The sequence below is a fragment of the Notamacropus eugenii genome, chromosome 6 (assembly GCF_028372415.1).
Source record: "Notamacropus eugenii isolate mMacEug1 chromosome 6, mMacEug1.pri_v2, whole genome shotgun sequence".
Classification (NCBI taxonomy): domain Eukaryota; kingdom Metazoa; phylum Chordata; class Mammalia; order Diprotodontia; family Macropodidae; genus Notamacropus; species Notamacropus eugenii.
Genome location: NC_092877.1, coordinates 45,781,306 through 45,806,848, shown reverse-complemented (window position 1 = coordinate 45,806,848; position 25,543 = coordinate 45,781,306). Strand labels below are relative to the sequence as shown.

The following is a 25,543-nucleotide window of genomic DNA, read 5'->3' as shown; positions in this document are numbered from 1 at the left end:
AAATTCAAAACATTCTCTCAAATCAGCCACTTCAACATAGTAGTATGCTTTCTCCCAGGGAGTCTCTTAAACAACTTGGCCACTAGAAGCAAGTAGACAGAATTTTAATCTAAACAATGTAGAGAAAATTAACATTTTCCCAATTTTAGAGGGAAGGAAACCCTCAGTAGAAAGGATATATTAATTAAGCATTGCCCTCTTTGAAACCAAATACCAGCTGAGTCAACTACTGAGGAAATAGACATAGGAGACCCTTCAAAAAGCTGTTCTTCAGCTATGAAAAGGCTGCAGATCAGGACTGGCCCACTGCTGGCCATGTTTTCCTCTATTTTAAAGTAGTTTCTTCTTTTTCCTTCCACAAGGCAAAAAGAGATACTCACCTTCCCTGATTGTTCACAGCATGGATATGAAAAGACACCTTGTAGCTGTGGACAAAATTCAAAGGATTAGATCAGTCAGAATGTCACGGGCTAATCATCCTTCCCCGCTGTCTCTGACCAAAGTTATCCTCTCCTGATGAAATGTTGGCCAACCACCTGTCCCTCCACTTGCTTGCTCACAAAGCCACTAACCACAGAATTGGTCTCAACTGGGAGGGAAAGGCCTTTCCTCCAGCATCTCCCAAAACCCTCCCGCTGGCTTTTGTTCAGATGCCATCAATGACAAGGAGCCCCCCAAGAGTCCTAGGAGTTTTCTACTTTTTTCTATTTTAGATGAAGGCTACAAGTGCTCTTTACATTGTGCTTTCCTGCATACACATTTATTGTTCCAGCAGGATGTCAACTCCTTCGGCAGGGACAGGGCACTTTTGATTCCTAGTACTTAGCAAAGTACCCTGCACAGAGGAGGCCTGTTTGGCATGATTAGTTCTGATACAGGACAAACTTCCTACCAAGGAGAGCTATTAAAAGCGCAACCAGGGGCCTTAGGACGGGAAAACAAAGGCTGCAGCACCTGACTGGTCATGGGGATGCTATAGAGGAAGAAAGTGGCCTCTGAGCTCCCTTCCAATACAGACTGCGATTCTGAGACAACGGCCTGAGAGGCTGCCACAGCAAACAGGGATCAACCAAGGGGCTAGGAGGACAAAACTGGAGAGTGCCAGATCTCAGTCACAGGCAGATCTTGGGAAGTGAATGATCTCACTATATCATGGGACAGCTCCTTGTCACAGAACTCCCCATTTCAGGCTATCTTCACTAGTGGTCTCAGCCCAACAACGAGAATAGAAAAAGTCACAACAACTCTTGGATTGCATCCGAATTCAGGCAGGCCTTTGGAGCCAACCAACCAAGATCCTCCCTTTCCTCCATCCCATTCCTCTGACTCTTCTCTGCACACTCCCTTATCCCTTTCCTACTTATAGGTCAAGAGGAAAGAGCCGTGTAACCACAAGTGTTCCCTAACATAGGGTAACATACTTTGTTGAATAAATGGCAAGGCCAGGGGACAGAGCGCTCCAAGGAACAGAATGTTCTGGATAACGGAGAACTGACTCCCAAATCCTCTTGGTTTCAATGTTTATAGGTAAAAACTTTCTCTAATGTATAAAAGTTTATTTTCATACTTTAATAACATGTTGTGAACAGTTTAATCTTTGATGGGAGCACTCTACACATCCATTCTCATGGCACCAGATTTCAGATGTATCCCCCAGCAGGCTTTGGAAATCTTACCGGACAAAAACAAAAAATCTGTGCCTTATATTCCTCAGATAACTCCTCCAAGCTATAATCTTTCTCTCTGATTTGAAGCCTAGACCTCAATTCTCCTTCACACAAATATGTAGACCCCACTCTGATAAATACTCTAGTATTACTTTAGGGTTTCCTAAAGAGGACCCTGAATATGGTGCTTGGGGATAGGGGAAAAAATAGGGTTCTTCTTAAAACGGGACCATATTCTCAAATAGTTTATGAAAATCAGTGTGCATACCGTAGAAGAGACTTAAGCTTCTTCATCTGAAATGAATCTAGCAGATTCCAAAGTGTCAGCTCTGCTGCTTCCTTTGACTGTAAAAGAAACACACATCCAAGGCATTAAATACCATGACATATCTAGGATGCACCAGACAAGTGGAGGCTACTCCTCTCGCAGCTAAGTGAGGCTAAAATTTGGCCCCAATGATAATATCTGACCTCATCTAAGTGCCTTTGCCACATGTCCTTACCCTGACCCATATACCTGGCTAAGGAAAATGTAGGTCTACTTTCTTCAGGTTAAAAACTCCTATTTGGATACAGTGACAATTCAAAGGGGGCATTTGGGCACCATCATACAGGAACCACCTTCAGCAAGCAGCAACTAGACTAGTACTAACTGGTCCTATGGAAACTTAATGGCAGTGATTATAAACCAACTTCAAGGCAAATCACTGAGGTTATTAATAGAAAGTTTAAACTAGTTGATGCCCTGTAGAACTTCTGTTGTTGTTCAGTTGTTTGACTCTTAGTGACCCATTTGAGGTTTTTTTGGCAAAGATATTAAGAGTAGTTTGCTATTTCCCCCTCACTTTACAAATAAGGAATTGAGAAAGACAGGGTTAAGTGACTTGCCCAGGGTTACACAGTTGGTAAGTGTCTGAGGCCAGATTTGAACTCAGGACGATGAATCTTTCTGACTCCAGGCCCAGCACTCTATCTACTATACCCCAGAGCACCAGCCATGGGCAAAACATGGTGAGAAGCAAGTGCTTCTATTTCATGCCCTTATTTCATATTAAGAACATCCAAAGAATTGCAGCTTTAAAAGATCTGTAGGGGGAAAAAGTCTGATTACTAATTTAAAAAGATATGTCTAGCATGTTGTATATCTCTCCTGGCACTTAACAATTCCATATAACTCATTTTTTCCTCCATTAACTCAAGAACTACTTTGAGGAGGAGCATCTAGAGAGGTCTGGGATGCCTGTCCACACTACCTCATCTTTAGAAAATTAACAAGGTGGAAGAAAACCCTAAAAGCCAGAGATTCAAAATGCCTATAGTGCCCTTAGAGTGGAGATGGGAAATATCACAGTCAGTGACTACAAATAAAGTCAGCCCTCTCCCTGATATGCAGATATGATACAGCCTTTCCATGGCTGAACAGCTTCCTTCAGAAGGGCCTTCTCAGCTGTGGAAAGCCTCCAGTTTCACAAGATCTTCCTCTAGCAAATAGTCTTTTTCTCTCCATACTAAACTGGATCCAGGAATACAATGGAATGGATTTGCAAATAGCAGAATATCACTGAAAATATGGTCAGAAGACTCAAGCAACGCCACTCATGATGGAAGGGAAATTAAGGTACTCTAATCTCTATATCTTTTACATTAAGTTACAGAAACTCAAATCACATAGTACATGGGAAAATGACATCATTCTAAAAGATTATCCTTCATTTTCTTTAGGTTGGAAAAATAGCTTTTTAAAAAATCTATTAAAGATTTAAATCTGTTAAAATAGATTTTTAAAAAACTATCAGGACACTAAAAATAGTTTCAACATGACCATATGCCTTTAAGACAACTGTTAATTAGTTGGAACTAAAAAGACATAGCAAAGACAGTCTTGCAAAAGCAGCCACAAGAAAAGGGAACCAGATTTGGTGACATTGGCAGGTATAGCTCAAAACTAGAAATGATGCCATGTCAGGGCCAGAACGGCTATGGTTTCCATGATGCCAGCTCTCCTAAAGCCAAGCTCACACCAGATTAGAGGGACAGTAGCGTCCAGATGGCAAACAGGTCTTTATGAAGTTCTTGAAAGGAAATAAGAAAGGAACTGCTAAGGGAAGAGAAACACAGTATTCAAATTACCTTGGTTATACTGGAAGTTTTAGCATAGCATGCAATGCCAGCCAGAACAGCCTCAACAACAGCAGCATATATCTGGGACAATTGCCTACTTAATAAACAAAGGAGATATGTTAACTTCAGCATCACACGGTTCCATTAAGAACAGCATGCACACATATGATACAGTCCCAAGGAAGTGATCTGAAACATAATGGAGAAATTACAAAGGCCCAGTTCGGCTGGCTTTGTGCCTTCCTTACACTGTGGGCTCCATCTGATTTATGTTCTGCAGTTGCTAAGCCATCTCAAAGGTAGATGGCTCTCTCGGTTACGTTCAGATGTCTAATACTTTCAGTGCCTGATCAAACTAAAAAAGACATTCAAACCTCTTTTTGGGAAGTTCCATTGGCCACAGAGGTTAATTTATTCTGAGTGCTGTGGACTTTACAACAAAGACTCACAGAACTTCCTATAAGGACATAACAGCCTTTTTCAAGGGTCTCCTGACCATAAGTCTTCAGATCAGTGAGGATGCTGGCTAGTCTCACAGTGCCAGAGAGCCACATAGGACAAGAGATTACTGTAAGAGGAGACTAGACTCAATCAGTATAGGTTTTAGATTAAATATAAAGTCATTACAAAGAGATATACAAACTGGCTGCCTACTTTCCAAGCAAACCTCCTCAGCTGAGGAGAAATGGAGAGGGACCTAATATATCTTAATATCTGGCGAGCCAACCAGATATGAAGTACTCTCTATTAGGGCCCCAAGTGGCCAGAGTAGGGCTATAATGGAAAGGAAGGTAGGAAGACCTCTAGAACACTCTAAATCTGGTTCATTTAAGGAAGTAGGGGTAGAATAAAAGTGAGACCCTTTACTGAGTGGCCATGGAACGCATAGGGACTGCCATATAGGTATTTAAATGATAGGGAATATGGTAGGAAAGAAGTATCTAGCTTAAGACTAAGTTTATTTTCAAATGTCATGAGTCCTGTGACAAGTAAAGAAAGACTGTCTTGCATGGTCAATGTGGAAATTTGTTTGCTTGACTCTATATGTTTGCAGCAAGAGTTTCCTTTTCCTTTCATTCTCAATTGGGAAGGGGAAAGAGAAAGCTGATTTTTGTTGACTAAAAATATAAAATTTAATTTAAAAAACACTGTCCTGTGTTATGGAATTTGAAATGTGTTCACATACCAGAAGCAGTTTTTCCATGAAGAGGAACTACCTAAAAGCTAAGCTAAAAGAGATCCTATAGTTAAGAAATTCTGAATTCCATGGAGATTAGGAATTTATATCTACTTAAAGATTTTTTTTGCCCAGGATTACCATTTCCTTGGTCCTAACTTTCACAGGTCTGGGCATCTAGATCAGAGGTTCCCAAGATAGATTCTCAGTGGGCAGATTCTCAAGGCGATTACAAGTGGTTGTGACCATCTCATTACTCTCTTTTGGCCTCTACATCCTCTCCTTTCAGTTTCTGGGGTCAGGGTTTAAGATTGGTTCAGCCTGGATGAGCAGAGAAGGTAGAAACCATGCAAAGGTGACTCTGAGGTTTACAGTTTAGCCAGATTTTGAACACTTCTTAAACAAGTACAATCTAGGTCAGCATATGTACAATGGATACACCTGACAATCATCTTCTTTGGTATGCCTGGAGAGCCCAAGGTAAGGCCATGAAGATACTGACCACCTGGGAGAAGTGGAAATCTAGAATAAATTAGCCGATGACCTAACCTATTCACCAAAGAATGAAATAGGGAAAAGTAAGGACTGGGGGTCCACTCTATTGTTTTGTCTGCTGTAGGGGGAAAGAACTATGAGAGAAGGTCAATAGAAGCAGAGACCAATTTAATCAGGTCACATAAAAGCATAAAATGCTTATAAGGCATCAGATGTGAACCTTAATAAGTTAACTTCTTTTTATTTCAATTTTAAAATTGTTACAAATTCACAAAATCTAAGTCCCCCAGTTTTATTGATAAGGACACTGAAATTCACAAAACCCAAGTGTCCAGGGGTCTTTCCACTGCACCATATTCTAATTGATATATATTAGTAATACCAGGCAGCAATATTCAAACAAATTTTGCCCATTCTTAGAAGGGTTATGGTAGACCTTTACAAGTTAGTCTATACCTAAGGTCATGTCTTATGGAGAGTGGTTCCTTAGCACAAGTATCAAGGTACTTCTCTCTTATGTGTCATATATGGAAAAAGTTTCAGTGCCAGGAACTAGATATAATAAAGGTAATGTTGTAATCCCAGGTTCCAGGCCCAAGAGGAAACCTGCAGATGAGCTGTCTGTACCCAGGCATGGAATGGAAAGTGGCCTAAAGATGATCTCTCTCAAATTACTGGAAGCTGTCAAGGGCTCCACAAGAAAGCTTATCGAGTTGGCCCTGCCAGAGTTGGAAAGGACAAGTTCTATAGATATCTATGGCTTCCCAAACCTTGAGAGTTTTGTTATTCTGTGGGGGTACCACCAATCTGTTGTTTAGGCACAGATGATCAATTTTAGAGACATAAGACCTAAGGGGAAAACTGAACTCATATGTTTCTCATGGACAATGTGAGCTCTTGGTGACGACAGGACAAAAATAGCTCTAGATGAAGAAAGCAGTGTCTATTAAGTTCACAGGAAAAATATTTTGGGGAAAATAAACATATCACACACCAATGCATACTAGTATTGTTGGATAGTTAATAATAAAAAGACAAAGTATAAAGAGTAACTTTCAAAAAAGTCAGCTCAGGCCCTAGGGATGTCTGGATTGCCTAACACTGGACATGGTCTATGGCTATGCCCAATAGTTTGTTCCTGATACACATACACAGGTATTAAATGTAGTTTCACAGATGTTGGCCCCCAATACCATCAAAGATCACTTCTGTAGGGTTAATCTTGCTATAATTCCCCACCCCACCCCCCGCCCCCCGCAAAAAGTTCTAGAACTACATCATTCTTCATTCGTATTTCTTCACCCTGGTAAGAACTCCCGATCCATGCACCTTCACACAGCTGGCAAATAACCATGTCAACAGATAGGATTCTCTACCATGGGGGCCACAGAAGTTAATGACTAAGAGAGAGGGACATGTTCTCTTGTTTAAAATACCTCTGCTACTGTTTTTGCAAGGACTATATGATCCCAAGTGGGACTAACAATGTTGGGCTTAGGTCACACAGGTCTAGCTAACAAGAGAATCAACTGCAGATATAGTATAAAGTAAAAAATGAACTCAAATATATGGGGGAAAATGCCACAAAGCAATAATCCAAAATATCTGAAACTACATTTATGAATCACTGAACCAAGAGGTCCTCGTGTGCCTGAAATAAGAATTACAGGTGACTTTTTGTTTTTTGCTCCTCCAAAAGAGAAAAAAGTTCTTCCACAGAAGGAGGTGGCAGACAATTCTGTATACTCAACTATTCTGCTTATAGGATAGGCTTATTCTGGGCTAAATGAACTAGCTGATGCTGAACACTGACTTTTAAACTCCATTTATTCAGTTTAAAAAGTATTACCAAAACCAAGAGCAAGTAAATCTGACTTGCATGCCAAGCTCTGATTAAAGATTCCTACTCCAAACTCAATGCTTCTTGTAGATCCACTCAAATCAAATTGTTTTCCTGCTTCCTACTTCTTCGAGAATCTATACAGAAGTAATGAGAACTTTTTACTGCACTCACATCATTTAAATGGACATTCTCCATTGGCAACCATTGGCAACCCTAAGTTCTCGTAAACACAGTGAGAAACAGACAGGGTAGCAAAGCAGGTCAGCCCAGCAATCACCCATGACAAAGCGGTATGAGCAGACCCAGGAGTTCCCTAGTACAGGGATAGGAGGAGCCCATCTAGGAACTTCACAGTAAGGATCAACTCTGCTTGTTCAGTCCTAGAAAAAAGGGGCTCCAGCTAATGTCGGTCACAGTAAAGGCTCTGACACAATGATCACATCTTGGGAATCACCAAATGGGAAGAAAGAAAAAACCAAGGGAAAAGACTTACACTTGCATGTTTTTCTTGGGCAATTCACTTCTGCTTCCTACAAAACAAACAACATTAAGAAGTGGGTTAAAACTCAAGGTTTTCAAATATGTCTGGAGGAGTCTGGAATCTCTGGGCTTCAGAAAAGGTCAAGTATGCCAAGCTTAGAAAGAAGTCACCCTATTCTTCTTTAAGGTTTGTTTGTCTTAAATAAATGACATTCACACTAGGGTTTGTGAATCTTCCCAATCTCATCTTCCCAGTGTGCTCTGGGGCATTCCACATTCTCAGCACATGAGCCTGACCAGTATAAACCACCAAAGTAAAGGCTTAAAAGCAACAAAATGAATGGTTTAGTTTTGTGATTGGCTTCTCTAACTCTTTAAAGTTACGATGCTTGCAGGAACACAAGAATTCATTCTGCCTCTTCATCTTATTGCCAGCACAAAGCTGTGGTTCCCCCCAAAGTCCCCAGGTTCTTCTATATTACCCTGAAAAGTAATCTGCTTTGTTTTTGATTTTTATTGCTACCTTTTGTTTTTCCATCATCAGAATTTCTCCCAGTACTTCTGCCCTCCTCTCCCTCTCAGAGAGCCAGATCATGTAAGAAATATTTATTTTTAAAGAAATAGAAAAATCAATCAACATATCAAAAAAACCTAAAAATGTACACATGGTATGATACCCATGGACTCTGCTAAGAAGTGGGATGGAGGTGTGTCCTCATTTCTCTTCTTTGAGATAGGGCTTGTTTGTAATTGCGCAGCACTCACTTGTGATTGTTTGATGCTTGTTCTTTCCATTTATGTTGTTCTTATCATGTATGTTGTTTCACTTCAACCTGCATCCATTATGTAAATCTTTCCATGCTTCTCTGTATCCAACACATTTGCAGTTTCTTACAGCACAGTAATACTGCATTATATTCATGTACCACAGTTTGTTTAGTCATTTCTTAATAAATAGGACTATGTTTCAACTCTTTGCTACCACAAAAAGTTGTTATAAACATTTTGGTGTATATGGAGGCTTTCTTCTTACCAATGACTCATCCCCTAAGTGTATAAGCCTAGCAGCAGAATCTCTGGGTCACTCATAATTCCTCCAATATTAACTATTTCCATCTTTTGTCATCTTTCCCAATTTGTTGGGTATGTGGTAAAACCTCAAGGTTGTTTTGATTTGCATGTCTCTTATTACAAGTAATTTGGAGCATTCTTTCATATAGCTGTAACAGTTTTCAATTATCCTTTTGAAACCTATTTGTATTTATGTGTTTATGTGTGCATATGTGTATGTGTGTGTGTGTGTGTATATATATAAAAAACCATTTTCCAATAGATAAGTGGTCAAACAATATGAATAGATAGGTCTCAAAGGAACAAAAAATCATTAACAATAAATAGTATGCTATATATAGTATACTATAGTATAGTGTGAGTTTATGACTATAAGCACATATGTAAGTATGCCTGTATATATGCATGTTAGTTGTCTATATATTTTATATACCAAATCCTTATCTGAGAAATGTGATAAAAGATTTTTTTTCATTTGGCAATTTCCCTTCTTAATCTAGATGTGTCAATTTTGTTTGTGCAGAAGGTTTTCAGTTTTGTGTAATCAAAGTTATCTATTTTATCTTTTGAAACTGCCTCTGTCTTTTGTTTGGTTAAGAAGACATCTCTTAGCTACAGCTCCAAAGGTGTGTGTGACTGGCATTTCTTCTAATCTTTAATATTAAGGTCAAATGTCCATTTGAACTGATTTGCCAGACTGCTTCCCAGTCTTCCTAGCAATTCATGTCAAATAGGGGGTTCTTTCCTAATTTATATCTTTCAGTTTATCAAAAAATCATTGAGTTGTTGAGTTCCATGGTTTCTGATTTTCTCTTGTCCAGTCAGATCTCTTGTTTTTGACCAGTACCAAGTGGTTTTGATGACGGCTGCTCCATAATATAATTGGAAGTCTGGACATGCTATTTCCCCTTCGTACCCTTTGCATGATTTCCCTTCAGATTCTAGATCTTTTATTTCTCCAAATGAATTTTGTTATTTTACTGAGTATCCCCTTTATAAAGTATCCCTTTGACAGCTTGATTGGTATAGCATTAAAACTGTAAATTAACTTTAGCAATATGGTCATTTTAATTAGATTGGCATGGCCAACAACATGAACGTAACTGGGCCTGATCCCAATTTTGAATATCTTTGAAACACAACATTGCTGGTGCTGCAAAGTCTGGGCAGGTTCTCACTGAGGTCATTTCTTTGCTCCTCTGCAATACCTCCTCTTTTCTGGGTCTCTATTCAATATATCATAAAGTTGGTAAGATCCAATGAGACCAGCTTGCTCAGAGGTCCAGTCTGCTCCACCATATTAGAGAGAAGTAAAGTTCTTTTCGGAATTATAGTCTTACTGGGCAAACCCAGGATTCTGCTGACTCCTCTCCAAAGGCAGAGTAGAACTGAGGAGGCACACAGATTTGACACAAAATCTCACAAGTAGCTTTGGTAAACCTCAAAGTCATAGCCAACCATGAAGGAGAAGATATTAATTATATAAACTGCTGGTATGATGAATTTGAAACCCTTACCTAAATCAGGGATGTGAGAAGCTCCAAAAAAATAGGTTCTTGAACAGGCGAGGGGCCCTTTTGGAGAGACACACTGCACAACCTGGGCACCAAGAAGAAACAGAGAGAAATGGGGCTAGGGCTGATACTAAAGTGGAAAACAAATAGCTAGTGGAAATTAATGAAGATTTTCCAACAGACAATTTGTTGTTTTAAAAAAAAAAGTTTACCCCCATAAAAAGCCACTCTCCCAATACCCTCTCCTATAATTACTGATTTTGTTTATGTTGCTAAAATATGCTCATTTCACTCTTCTTGCTGTTTTTTTAACTTTTTTAGGGATTCTACACAATGTGAAGACTCTGTGAATTGAGTGGCGTTTGGCATGAGTCAAAATCAAATTTAGCCCCTCCCCCCAAAAGGGCTCAGAAAGGCAAGCTGACATTATGTGCTGTCTTTTAGAGGTTTACAAGAGTCCCTTTTGCTCATTCAAGGGCGTCAAAATGTTGTCAACCAGCTCGGCTTGTTTTCTCAGAGCCTATGGCCGTAGATGGCATTTACTTTTACAAAACTCAGCAGCTACAGAAGAGCTTCTGGAAAAGTGAGACAGCGTAGACACAGGACATCTACGCCCCTGTTCCTAAGGTTCCTTATCCCACAGCTCTTCCCCTAAGTCACAGCCTCCCTGGTTCTGTCTGTAAAATGCACGTAATAGCATATCAGCCTCTTTCCCTTTTTCATCACCTAGAAGAGACAACTCGATTCTCAATGATCCAAATGCCACAACTTTCCCTTTCCACAATCTTTAAAAGTTCATTGAAAATGCTATAAAATTAACGTACCTAATTGTCCACCAACTCCCTCCTCAGCCCCATAGCTTCCTTGGAGATAATGGTAAACTGGCATGAACCCAAAGAAGTTTTTGCCTCATCTGCACACCTCCACCGACTGATGGCAAATCCCCAGTGCTCAGAGTGGCAAAGGTGGCTCACCATGTGCTTGGCAGTACTGCCTCCCAGGCCAGTGTTCCGCACCAGGTGCCCCTCAGAAGGAAAGTTGAAGTTGCTAGCATTGAGGTTTTCTTGAGTTGAGTGACAACCAAAAAGAACGAATGGCTGCCTGCTTGGGCTAAACAAACAATGAATAATAATAATACTTCATTAGGAAATTTTTCTTGGGAAGTCACTTTTTAAAGAAAAAAGGGTCAGCTCTCTATTCTTCTATATAAGCAATTTCCTTAAGGTCATTAACTCATTTGTCTCATCACAAGATCATGAAAAATATCTCGTGAACAGTGGCATTGTCTTCTGGGACCCCATCCCAGTGATGGGGAAGTAATGTGGAAGACATCTAAAAAGAGAGATTGGGGTCATGCTGTGAAAGGATTTAAATGATAAATGGAGATAATTAGGAGTCACTCAGGTTTACTGATAAAGGGAGTGACATGGTCAGACCTGACCTGAGCTTTGGGAAAATCACTTTGGCAGCTGTGGGGAGGATATATCAGAATGGGGACAGACTTGAGGCAGGGAGGTCAATGAGAGGTTGTTGCAATAGTTCAGGTGAGAAGTGATGAGTCATGTGGCAAAGGGTTACATATGTGGAATGATTCCTGGGTAACAGGAAAGATGGTGCTATCCTAAACAGAAAAAGACAGGCCTGGAAAAAAGGTAGGGAAGGGGGACATAAGTTTGGTTCGTTTTGTTTTTTAACTATGTTGGTGTTGAGATGCCTGGAGGACATACAGTTCAAAATGTCCAACAAGCAGTTGGTGATATTGGACTCTTGAGAGTCTAGGACTAGAAATAGAGATCTCAGGAGGTACCTACATAAAAATGTCAAGTAACCAGGAGAGTTGATGAGGTCACCAAGTGAGAGATTAAAAAGGGGGCTCAGAGCAGAGGAACCCCCAAATAGAGGGGTGTCTCTGAATGATGATTTAGCAAAGGGGACTTAAGAGCGGTCAGAGGGACAGGAGGACCAGGAAAGACCAGAATCAGGAAGTTTCTAAAAGGAAAGAATATCTAGGAGGAGAGGGCAGTCAGTAGTGCCGAATGCCACAGAGAGGTCAAGAGAGATGACAAAAGACCATCAGATCTGGTAGTTTAGAGATGACTTAGAGTTTTTAGCTGAATAATGCAGTCAGATGTTAAATTTCAAATAGTAGCACAAATCTGGAGAACCACGTAAGCACCTGGGATAGGTTTCCTGGAGGGAGAAGTGGGGAGGGAAGAAGGAGACTGAACTGCCTGACTCTCTAGCCACAGCTGTTTCTCCGTTTGGGGGATGGGGTGATCCAAATGAGAAGGAAGGAGAGTTGTCTTAACTGTTTGTGTTTGAACATGCTGTCTCTTGTCTTTGTCAGGTTAAATAAAGCCTATTCTACATTGCATACTTTGTTAGCCTGAGTGCTTGCAATGGGAGCTGGGGGCCCTTTGGACTTTCTGTGGGTAGACCTAGACACAAGTCAAATTTGGATGTTTTCATAGAAATCCCAGACTGGGACATAAGCCAAAAAAAGAAGTTTCCAAGACTGCACTTGGCCCACATAAAGTGAGAGCAATAGGTTATTGTTTGGTTCAGTTGTTTTTCAGTTCTGTTAGACTCTTTGTGACCCCATTTGGAGTTTTCTTGGCAAAGATACTGGAGTGGTTTCTCATTTCTTCAGCTTATTTTACAGATGAGGAAACTGAAGCAAATAGGGTTAAAGGACTTGCCCAGGGTCACACGGCTAGTAAGTGTCTGAGGTCAGATTTGAATTCACAAAGATAAGACTTTCTATCTCTAGGCCCAGCGCTTTACCCGCTGCACCACCTAGCTGCCCTCCATAGGTTATACAAAGCTTCAGGTCAGAAAGTTAGGTGGTGCACAGTAGAGTGTGTCAGGCTTGGAATCTGGAAGACCTGAGTTCAGCCTCAGACACTAGCTTGTGTGATCCTGGGCACGGATCTTATCTGTAAAATGGGGGTGATAGCAGCACTTAGCTCTCAGGGTTATTAGGGGGACCAAAGGAGGTACAGTTTGTAAAGCACTTTGTACCTCAGAGTGCTGTATAAATGCTGGTGGTTATTACAGTTATATCTCTTCCCTGGTCAGCCATAGCATAATGCTCAGGGCCTCAGGTGGCATTCACCAGTAAAAGGTGCTTCAGGCAGCTTCTTATTGTATCTTACTGGCTGAGTTTCCTGTTTACCAGACTCACTTCTCTGACCTTTCTGTCCTCCTCATCTCCCCCTCTCTAATAGTCTCTCACCTACATCTGTCTCGTCATGTCTAAGGCTCGTTTTTTTCCCTGATGAGAAATCAGAATTCCTTCCATAATTCATCTTACAAAAGAGTCTTCCTGGTTCTTGCAATTTCCATCATGGGGTAAATTTCCATTTTTGTGGAAAATTATTTTTTATGACATGACCTTGGCTCATGCTGTAAAACATCTAGCTTTGTTGTACTTCTTTTTTCTTAGGTTAAAACTGTTTTCTATCTTTAAGCATTATTGGAGTAGGGTAGAGAAGGGGCAGTTTTTAAAAGTAAAAGTGATTTTCCTTTTCCTTCTGAATCTTCAGCCTTCACTACATCCTTCACAGAATGGACAGCTAGTGCTCCTGGTGGTATTATAATGGGATAGAACCAAGAGAAGCCCAAGGGCCATGGTCTGTCCATGCCATGAGCAGATTTCCCTCCTCCTGAAGAAGGAGCCAAGGACAAATGAGGCAACTGATACATCAATCACTCCAAAAGGAAGACATGGAAACAAAGCAAAGAATCAAACTTATCACCATTAGTTGCCCTGAAGGTTTAGATCAGTTTCATACAAAAGTCAAGCTTGTAGAAGTCTTTGCTAAAACAGAACAGTTTTGAAAACAACAAACCATAACACACCTGACACTGGAGAGAAGTAGAGACATTTGCTACGGCCCAATTACCATCCTTACCTATTGTCAGTAATGTGGCTGGAGAGCATCCCATGACTGAAGTAACTTCGGAATGGCTACAAAAAAAACCCCAAACATATTTTTAAGACTTTTATTCATAGAAAGAAAACTCCTACATAAAATGTATGACTGACTTTGACTCGGTACTTCTCAACAAACAATTGGTGGATATCAAGCAATCACTAAGCATTTATTAAGCACTTTCTCTGCATCAGGCACTTTGATCCACAGACCAAGAACAGTGCTTGCCACCAGAGACCTCACATTCTAACAGGGAAACAACATGTGCACATACAAGTGCATATAAAAACAGTACAAAGTAGTATCAGGAAGGGCGTCATGGAGCAGGCAGTATTTGAGCTGAGTTTTGAAGGAAACATGGGGCGGAGGGGAGGAAGAGTATGCTAGGCCTTGGGGACAGCTAGCCAGCAGAAAAGCATGGAGACAGGATGCAGAGGGTGATGTGGGAGGACCCAGAAGGGAGGGGATAAGCATTTATGAAGTGTCTCGATGTACTAGGCCCTGTGTGAAGCACTAGGCAAACATCATCTCATTAATCCTTATAACAATCCTGGGAGGCAGATGCTATTATTATCGCTATTTTACAGTTGAAGAAACTGAGGCAATCAGAGGTTAAGCGACTTGCCAAGGGCCACATAGCTAGTGAGTGTCTCAAGCTAGATTTTACTCCAAGGCTTCATGGCTCCAGATGCAGACTTCTTTCTATCTACTTTCTATCTATATCCAGCTGCTTCTAATAGCAAGAATGTCATGTTGGATGGATCACAGGCATGAAGGGGAATAATCTATAACATGGCTGGAAAGGTAAACTGCAATCAGATTGTCAAAGATGCCAAACAAGCACAACAATTTGTACTTGATCCTAGAAGCCAGAGGGAGTCAATACAGTTTACTGAAAAGTGGAAGGACATAGACCTACGCCGTTAGGAAAATCACTTAGCTAAAATAATTAAGCAAAAAGTAACCCCAAATTAGAGTTAGGTTTGAAATCTTACCTTTAAAATTTTTAAGCCTAGGGAATTACTAGAGAGTAGCCAAAAATGCTTCAAGTTTTAACATGTCATTGGAAATGGAAATAAATTTATCAGCATAACAAATTCCTCTCAATGTATTTCAGGTTTCCCTGATAAGATGCTAGGTTGAATGCTACTCAGATTTCACAATAAAGACTAAGGCTGATTTGCATTTACGTTCTCAACAAACTAATGCTTTTTTAAAAATTGAAACCAAAAATTTAGATTGGAAATGGGCTTACTAGTTACCAGACTGTCAGAAGGGATTCCACATCTCATTTTTATTTAATCATGGAAAATTTCATCAAGTTTTGTGGGAAGGAGAATCTAGAGGCAAAGGACTAGGATAAAGTTCTAAGCTGTGAGACACCGAATTAAATAGTTTATGGCAAACTCAGCTAAAATGTGAATATGAGCTCTCCCTATCTACTGTTATTTCCTACCGCCTACAAACATGCCCATGGCTCTTCTCTCTCCTGAAAAACACTCAACTGACCCTTCTATCCCCTTCCCCATCGTCCTCAATCTCTTCTGCCCTTTGTAGCTAAACTCAAAAAGCCATCCATATATAATAGTTGCCTCCACTTTCTCTCCTCTCACTTTTTTCATAACCCTTACAATTTGGCTTGCAACCTTATCATTCTACTGAAACTGCTCTCTCCTAAGCTACTGATCATATCTTGGCTGCCAATTCTCCTTTTCTTTGACCTCTCCATAGCCTAGGACACTATTGATCACTCTCTCCTCAACATGCTCTTCTCTGGAGTTTTCCAGGACACCATTCTTTCCTGGTTCTCCTTCTACCTATCTGACTGCTCCTTCCTTGTCTCCTCTGTTGGATTCCCCTCCAGATCACACCCTCTAACCTTAGGTGTCCCTCAGGTTCTGTATTGGGTCCTCTTCTCTTCTCCCTCTACACTACTTTACTTGGTGATCACCTCAGCTCCCATGGATTTAATTACCATCTCTATACTAGTGATTCTCAAACCTACCTGTTCTGCCCCCAACCTTTCTGCTGACCTCCAATCTCACATCTCCAAATGCCTTGCAGACATCCTGAAATGGACACCCATCTTAAACTCAACATGTCCAAAACCAAACTCAGTATCTTTTCCCCAAACCCTCTCACTATCTTACCTTCCCTATTTCTGTAGAGAGCAAAACTATCCAACTAGTCCCTCAGACTCCCAATCAAGGCATCATCTTCACTCTCTCCCAGCTCACAGTCAATCTCTGTTGCTAAGGTCTATTGATTTCACCTTCACAACATCTCAAAAATACATTAATGAGCACATAAAGTACATGCTCACCACGTCACCGATAAAAATGACAAAGATAACATGGTCAAGCACAGATCTCGGGTGACATTCTGCTATGTTGAAGCTAAACTATTACCAACTAACTATTCTTTGAGTCCTGCTATCCAGCCAGTGCTGAATACATCTGAATACATATTACTGTCAAATCCTTATCTTTTCATATTCTCCACAAGAATAGTATGTCAAGTTTATCAAGAGGTTTGCTAAAGTCTAGGTAAGCTGTATCTGTAGCATTCTCCTCTCATCTCCTACTTTTAGTAAGCCTGTCATAAAGGAAATGAGGGTGGTCTGCCATGACTGGCTCTTTGTGATCAGTGTTTCTCTTTCTACATGTTTACCACCCGTCTCTAATGATCCCTCTTAGAACATGCTCAGGAATTTGTGGACTTTGATCTTTTCTCTCTTTTTCAAAATTAAAAAACAATTTCCCTTTCTCAAATCTCTACCTCTCCCATTTTCCATGATCTTTCAAACATCATTGACAGGGGCTCAGTCATCACACTTCTCAGTTCTTTCCTGAGGATGTCATTGAGGCAGATGAGGTAGCCTGAGCTGGATTCATCAAGGACAGCCGGGAGTTCTCTAACTGTCTCTTTTCATTTATTTTGCATATCCACTCCTTTTTGACCATCCCATCTACTCCAAGCAAAGGCTATATCCCTTCTGTTATCTTCTCTTTTCTTGCAATATAGCTTAAAACCCACACTTTTTGCTATGTTAAGCTTCGCTTGACATTCTGAGCTCATTAGAGTTTTAGTATTCCTGACAATATTTTTTACAGGAATATGCCATACTCATATTCATTCTCTGTTACCTGGCCTTGTTTCCAACTTTTGTACATTTCTTTTCAAAATCTAAATTGACATGTGAGTTTCCTGTGCATCCACATTTAACTGGAATTGTTTCCTTTTGTGTCTTCAAAATTCCATTTCTGAGCACCTCCCATCCTTCTCGGGATGACTTCCTCTGGAACATTTTAGTCCACGGGATCCTACCTACCCTTTTTCAAATTCTTTTAAATCTGCTTTCCTAAAACCTAGGATGCATGTCAGACAATATCCAGACCACTTCTCCTTTTCTATCACAAACTCAAGGAGAGAAATGTCACTTCCTACCCACCCCAGGTTTCCATCATTCCCGCCCCAGCAACTAGTTCCTTTTCTGTTGGTGAGAATAAGATCCAGAATAGAATTTCCCCTTGTTTGTTCCTCCTCTGTCTGAAGGATATAATTATGCCTACATTAAATCAAGGAGTTATTAGCTGCTGTTTCTGGCAGAGAGCAAGAGCGAGAGCGAGTGTGTGCACGCGCGTGTGTGAGAGAGAGAGAGAGAGAGAGAGAGAGAGAGAGAGAGAGAGAGAGAGAGAGAGAGAGAGAGAAACAGCTCCAGCAGATGTCTGAATGATTTAAGTCCCCTACCATTACTGTATCATGTCTCTGTGCAGGCTTGTGATCCCAAACTTTTCATCTATTTCCTCTTTCTATATAGGTGGTCTATATATAGTATAGTCTTATGAACACTTCTGCTTCTCCCTCTTTTGACCCCAAATATGCTCTGATATCCTTCTATCCTTTATTTTTTCACTGTTCCTTCTAGTTTCCCTAAAAGAGGGGGCTTATGGTACCTGGCGACCTAGCTAGCACAAATATACTATTTATACCTTTGTGGTCACTGTGAGACTTAACTAAAGAAACCTTGGTGATTAAGAACAAATTCCACACTCAAGACAGAACTCTGTACCCCAAAGACTCAAGAAGCAACATGCCAACTTGTCTAAAGCAACTATCTGGGAAAGTCTAGCAGATCAACAGTGAGTCAATCAGCAGTAGCAACTCTAAATTTAAAAGATGAGATTTTCAAATCAAATTTTCAAATCAAAACAATGAACCCTCTATCATCCTATGTCATTCCTCCTCCTCCTTTAGTCATTTCTTTCTCCCACCCCACACTCTCCTCCCTACCTATACATACATACCTCACCCGCCTGGAATTCTGAAAGTTCCAGTAGAAAGGGAATTTCTGTGTCAAAATTAGCAAAGAAGTTGGTCCACTGGTGTTCAAAAGTCATTAAATCCTATAAAAAAACAGAAAACAGAATTTATTGGCTTTTAAAAATATACATAAAGGGAGTGTTTCAAAATGTGACATTTTGAAACAAAATCAGTCTCATGGATCACAATGGTCAAATATTGACAAAGTCAACAGACACATCATAAAAATATTCTGCCCTGACTAGGGGAATGCAGCATAAGGTGAGTCTGTCTGGAAGCTCACATAAGGAGGTCTAGTCCTCAAGCACCAAAAAGACTCTGTTCTAAAATTATCAGGCCTACCAGGCACTGCCCCTCAGGCTGGTTCTCTGGTAAGGACCTCAGTGTTTCTGCCTTCATAGGTTACAAGGTCATCCAGTCAAAGCAGCAGCCCTAGCATGTATTAAAGGGAAGCAATGTCAATCAAGTTTTATTCTGAGTGGACAGGAACCCCACCCAGCTCCTTCTTCTAATCTGAATCTAAAAATATATCTCTGAGTCCTTGGGTGGTGGCCTTCTGACTCCTCTCCTGTTGGACCCTTTGTGATCATTAAGAAATAACTGCTGTTGAAGGAGGATGTGGCCCTGGGCCTAATATTCCTTGCCCCACCCCCAAGTTTAAGAACATATTTTCTTTACGTACACAAGAAGACCAGAATTCAGTGTTTTCCCTATTGTGTGCCTGCCATCTCTGCAGGAAAGGAAAAGATGGGGTGGAGAAGAGATTGAATTCTTTTCTTTATCTCCTAGAGATTCCAGGACATTCAAAGCAATAGAAGATTTAACCAGAAATAAGGGGAGGAAAAAATAAAGAGCCTTTGGCCAAGAGAACGCAGCATGAGAGGCAGCAAGCATTTTGGCTCGAGGGTTCTGTGATGCAGTAGAGTTGGAAAATGGAGGAAAAGCAAAGGTAGAAGAATTCCTAGAGGAGTTCTTTCCTGTCAGGTCAGGGACAACTTGACTTAAGTCACTAAGGCCAAGCCTCCTTAATAAATGTTTGTTGACTCTGAATTTGCTTAGGCCATGACCAGGAGAACAAAGTCAAGAGAGGCTTCGGAAAAGCTGAGAATGAGATTCAGGAGCCTTCATTCCAGCTTATTTATCTAAGCCCTGGGTGGCTTCATTTTAGTCACCTGAGTTTTACTCCGAAGAGAAACTAAGTGAACAAAGAGCTTGGAGAAGCCAGCAGCTAGCAGGAGGCTGTGAAGGATATAGAAGCCAACAATTTTCCAGCCAAGATTTATTATCAAAACCAGGCCTCACTTTTGTGATCAAACCCCTAAGGTCATGAATGAAGAAATCTAGCCTCAGAATGGACAGTGTAGTTGAAACTCAGTCTCTCAAAATGGAAGTTGAAGTGGCCCAGCTATTAAAGATAATAACTCTAGTTTGTTAAATACCAAGTCTGGATAGATAAGCAAGATCCAGATGCAAAACACTGTATTTGATAAACTCTAGAATACTGCTGGAAAAACTGGAAAGCAATTTGGTAGAAATTAGGCTGAGATTAATATCTTCTGTAATACATCACAAATTAGCTCCAAATGGACATGTGATCTAATAATAAAAGGTAATATAATTTTTTTTAAAACTACAGGAATACCAGTTTAGAAAACTATATGAAGATGGAAGAAAGTACCTATTACAAAAATGGCTGGGGAAAGGGAGGGAAATTCTTAACTAAAAAAGCAACCAAGTTTTTGTATGATCAAAGTCAATGAATCTAGAAAAGAAACTATGAAGTAGAGAAAAGTCTTTATATCCAATATTTTTGATAAAAGTATGATAAACAACTTTTACTGGTAACTGGCACAAGTACATAAAAGCATATGTACTTTTCCCCAAAAGGTAGGTGATCAAAGATATAAATTTTTTGCATTGCAAACTATCAATAATTGTATTTTTAATGTTCCCTATCACTAAGAAGACAACAACAAATTAAAATAATTCTAAGGTTTCTTCTAACTCCAATCAATGTGGCAAAAATGATAAAAGACAAAATCCATCAGTGTTGGAGAAGCAATAAGAAGATAGCCATACTTAGACCCTGGGGGTAAACCTTTGGAAAGGCCCGATGATTCTGGGAAACAGTCTGAAGTTATATGAAAGAAGTCACTAAGCTGTGCAGGTAATAATATACTAAATACCTAATGACAATGGAGATTAGAGAAGAAAAATAAAGATACAGTCCTCTGCCATGAGCTATAGGCCCCACAGCTGGTCACCTATCAGAAGAAAGCCAAAGGTAGAAAGAAAGCCCCCCTATACACTAAAATATAAACAGCAAAAAAATGGGAATCTACATCATTTGGAGAATGGCTAAACAAACTGTGAAATAAGAATATATTGGAATAACATTACACAATAAATATGAGGAATTTGGAGAAATATGGGAAGATTTTTATGAACTGGTGTAAAATGAAATAAGCAGAGCCAGAGAACATACTCAATTAATCAGTAAGCATTTATTAATGCTTAGTCGTACTGTGTGCGGCACAGAGACGCTGGGGACACAAAGACACAGACAAAACTGTGCCTAGACTCAAGGAACTTATATTCTATGGGGAAAACAACACCTACACATATAAGGAAGCACAAAGCAAATACACAAATATTTATTATAAAGTAAAAGTAGACACAAAGTGAATACAAAGTGGTTCTCCAACAAAATCCTAGGCACTAACACTCAGACTGCAGCTCAGCGCCTCCATGAAGATACACAGCCATATTCCTCAGTTTCCCTGGGACACCTGTTGGCAACTTCTGTTATGGCTGCTACTGTTTGATCTCTGTTCTCAAAGAGGACCATGACATCAGAAAGGTGATGCCATGGCTTGCAAGTGAATTAGATTTAAATGAGGGAGGGCTGGGCAAAGTCACTAGCCTCACTTTTTCCTCTGAAGAAATGTGGGTCCAGTGGCAAGATATAGGTCAGGACGAGTGGAGGTAATCTCAGATATAGCAACCTTTATAGGTTCTTAGTCAAAGAAGCTTTGTTTTATCTTTAATTCTCTCCTCTACTTCATCCACAAATGATACTACTAGATAGTTCCAGACATTTTACTTGGTGACTGACTCCAATCTTGATTTGGGTACATTACAGGAAGTAGGGGTAAGTACTGGTTGCATTCTGAATCCTTAAGCCTGGCCCCATAGCATTTAGTCCCAAATAGCAAATGAAATTTCTAATGATTATGTCTTAGATTCAGTGCCAAATGGTGGCCAATCATTCATTCCCTCCCTTACATACCCTTGTCCCTTGGATCTGCCAAATAAAGACAAACATCAAAGACATCAAAATCTCAGATGCCTGATGGGCCATAGGAGCTTCACAGAGTTATATGCAAGACAGAGAAGCATATCTCCAACCCTCTTCCCCAACTTTCCCTGCACTGCCATCACTTTTAACAAAGCTTTTTAATATTTCCCTTTAATCACAAAGTGACTGAATGAAGATCCAAAGGTGAGATGGAGTATCAAAAAACAGGGTAAGAAGGCAGGAAGGTGACCAACACACTACTGATAGGACAAAGGAGAGGGCAGAGAACAGCCTTAGAGTCAGACAGAAGCAGATAAACATCAAAATCATCCTTTCTTAAAGATCCCAAGGGGCAGAGATTCCATAGCATCACTTAAGGATCATTCGAGGCTTACTCAAATTCAAGGAATTACTATGTTCTACCCAAATTTTTGCTGCTATGACTATAATAAAACTTCTTCATCTCTACCTCATTGATTTGACTTCACAGACCTTAAGAAAGCAGTCTAGTCCTACTAACATATGCTCATAGGCATGAGGCAGAACATATTTTTGAGATCATCAAGCATTTAATCCAACACACTCGTTATACAGTTGAGAAAATTAATCCTCAAAGAAGTTGAGTGACTTCCCCAAGGTTATGTGGCTGGGCACCACTCAGTCTTCTTGGGTAGGCTCATGATTGCTTTTCCGATCATTCATCGCTGGGGTACTTTGAGAAATCTTTTCTGTGCATCACCACATGTTCTTTGAAAAAGAGCCTGGAAAGACTTACATGAACTGATGCTGAGTGAAGTGAGCACAACCAGGAGAACATGGTACACAGTCAGCAACATTGTGTGATGACTAACTTTGATAGACTTAGCTCTTCTCAGCAATGCAAGGATCTAAGACAACTCTAAAAGATTCATGATGGAATATGCATCCACATCCAGAGAAAGAGCTTTGGAGTCTGAATGCAGATCAAAGAAAACTATTTGCTCTCTTTTTTTGTTTGTTTGTTTCCTCCTTCTCGTGGTTCCTCCCATTGGTTCTAATTCTCTTTATAACATGATTAATGTAGAAAATATGTTTAATATGAATGTATATGTAGAACCTATATCAGATTTCATGCTGTCTTGGGAAGGGGTGAGGGGAGGAAAGGGGAGAAAATTTAGAACTCAAGATCTTATGGAAGTGAATGCTGAAAACTAAAAATGAATTAATAAAAAAAGAGTTATAGGTGGATATGGTCAATATGTTAGTTGGTTTTACCAAAATGCTATCTTTTTTTCTTTTTTAACTCTTTATGTTTTAAACTTTGTTTTTAAGGGAGGGCTTCCTGGATGGGGGAAGAAAGGAGAAAGATATACTCAGAAATGAATGTGGTTTAAAAACAAAAGGCATTAAAAAATCCTCCCAAAATTTTTAAAAAGAATTATAGTATAGTTTAACAAGGGTCCGATTAGTTAGTCACACTAATCAGTAACAATTAGTGTGACTGGTTACTTAGAATTACATTTTCTGTGCTCCAGTGTTAACAATTTCCTACCAAATTTAAGATCATTTAAAAGAAATGACAAGCATATTTCAGTTAATAAGCCTATTTATCACCCAAATGATGGAATCAAGAATGGACACTGGGATCTAACGGAACATCTAGGACATACTAGCAGACATCTTTGACAACTACCGCTTCGGATCTACCCTTCGTGTGAAAGTAATCATGCTTAGGAAAACCCAAAAAACAGTGATCCTCCCATACCTCCCCTAAATCTCCATGTCTCTACAAGATCACGTCAGGATCCTTAGACCTTCCTACTATGGAAAGCTGTAGGGATGTAAGGTATTAGTCAGAGCAATAGCCCAGAAGGGTTGAAAGAGGAAACCTGAGAGTAAGTGAAGAGTGCAGGGTCCCAAGGGATGCCTATTCTTCTTGCTTACACTTATTGATGAAAACTTTACTAAACAGTTCAAAACTGATTCCATTTGGTCCAGGTACAAATGCAGTATTCACAGAAATGGGTACTATATGTGTAGACAACCAGAGCCAACAGGGTCTGATGTTCGGCAAAGTACATCTTCCCAAGCACTGAGAAAGAAGACGATATCTAAGCAAGCAGCTAAAACAGCTATCCAAGTCAGAAAAGGGAAACAGAGCTGAAACCCATTAACAAGTTCCTTGGCATTCCTACCAGTGCAAGGAAGTCCAGCTTTAGATGTATGCGTGTGTGCGCGCATGTGCATGTGTGCATGCATGTACATGTGCGCATGCGTGTGTGTGGGGGGTGCATGTGTGTATGTGTGTGTGTGCGTGTATGTGTGGGTGTGGGTGGGTGGGTGTGGGTGTGTGTTCTTTGTCTCCCATAAAAACCCTGTTTGAACAAGGGAAAGTCAGGAACTTACGAAGAGAACGATACAGGAGAAGCTCTCAGTGTTGCCCATTTGGACATTCACAATTAGGTAGGCTTAGAAGCCAAAGGTCTCTTTGGAGCTTTTACCAGGTTGGTTAGCTTTGACCAACACAAATTTGGGGAAAAATCTGCCAAATGGTCCAGATCCCCAAAGCTTCCTGCTCAAGAAAGAGTCATTTCTTAGGAACTTTTCTCTATACTCAAATAAATGCTAGATCAGAAAGAATGAAGGCTACTGAATCTGTAAATGGTACACAGAAAGAGAAGACCTACAATTAAAAACTAAAGAAAACTAATTAAAAACAAAACCACATCTACTCTACAGAGTCCCTCCAAAGCTCCACTAGTGAACAGAACCTTGTCTCACAGAAGCATTATGAGGGAAGCACCAGGGATTCCATTTGCATACTGTAAAACAAAGATATGGGAGTTATTACCTAGCAGGCAAAGAACATTCAAGCCATTTGGATGAGACCAACTCTGTGGCAATGCATGTCTATGGCCACCTAGGGGCACTGCTGAGACACTCTCCCCAGACATCCTTTCCAGACCAATTACAACATCTTCTAGCTGGAACTAACTTGTCAATTCCTTGCTTGTGCTCCTCACTGCAAAATCTGACAAAGCTCTTCTCCCAAAAAGGTTCAGATTTCGGCCCTCATGCCTTCCAGACCCATAAATCTTCAGGAACTTGCCTAAGTTAGGTAGATTTACATACACTCAATTCTCTGTCTTCTGTCTGGAAAATGGGATCAGGAAAAAAACCCAAGGTATCTGAAAACCCAATCTAGCACAGGAGCAACAACGAGACACCAAAGCCAGGCAGCAGTAAGCTTTCAACTACAACAGGAAAGGCTTTGTTTATACTTTTAGAAGAAGACCCTTGCTTGCACTTTATACAAGCCTAGATGAAAAGGCCTTTCTACAGAAAGAGACCTATTGCTTCTTTTCTAGGACAGGTGAGGCATTTACCCCGTGCCCCCTGCCCAGACTTTGAAGGTCCTTCCTAGTGCCAAGAGTCTAGAGCTCTAATAGATGTAAAGGAGATTGGCTTATTAGTGGACTCTCCATTCATGTCCCCCAAAGCTCACATAGTTGTGGTCCTAGAGTATTATAGGTAGCCGCCCAGGCTCTGAAGTCTCCTCTAATGCTGACAAGCATGGTCACAAGCAAGTCACTTCCCTCTTTGGTACCTGAGGACCTTGAGCAGCAGAACAGGATAAGAT

At 40.3% G+C, this 25,543-nt stretch overlaps 1 protein-coding gene across 2 annotated transcripts in view; it reads right to left on the bottom strand.

Moving 5' to 3' along the window:
- Positions 1 to 25,543, bottom strand: part of DNAAF9 (dynein axonemal assembly factor 9) — a 156,060-nt gene that overhangs the window by 79,405 nt on the left and 51,112 nt on the right. Inside the window, exons 8-15 of one of the 2 annotated variants that reach the window (XM_072619757.1) lie at positions 18,611 to 18,709; positions 14,283 to 14,338; positions 11,343 to 11,478; positions 10,372 to 10,453; positions 7,797 to 7,833; positions 3,798 to 3,885; positions 1,936 to 2,012; positions 381 to 425 (exon numbers count right to left, since the gene is read on the bottom strand). In XM_072619757.1, the coding sequence (XP_072475858.1) occupies positions 381 to 425; positions 1,936 to 2,012; positions 3,798 to 3,885; positions 7,797 to 7,833; positions 10,372 to 10,453; positions 11,343 to 11,478; positions 14,283 to 14,338; positions 18,611 to 18,709 (620 nt within the window). The remainder of the gene's footprint in view (positions 1 to 380; positions 426 to 1,935; positions 2,013 to 3,797; positions 3,886 to 7,796; positions 7,834 to 10,371; positions 10,454 to 11,342; positions 11,479 to 14,282; positions 14,339 to 18,610; positions 18,710 to 25,543) is intronic. The other variant, XM_072619756.1, reaches the window with a different exon arrangement.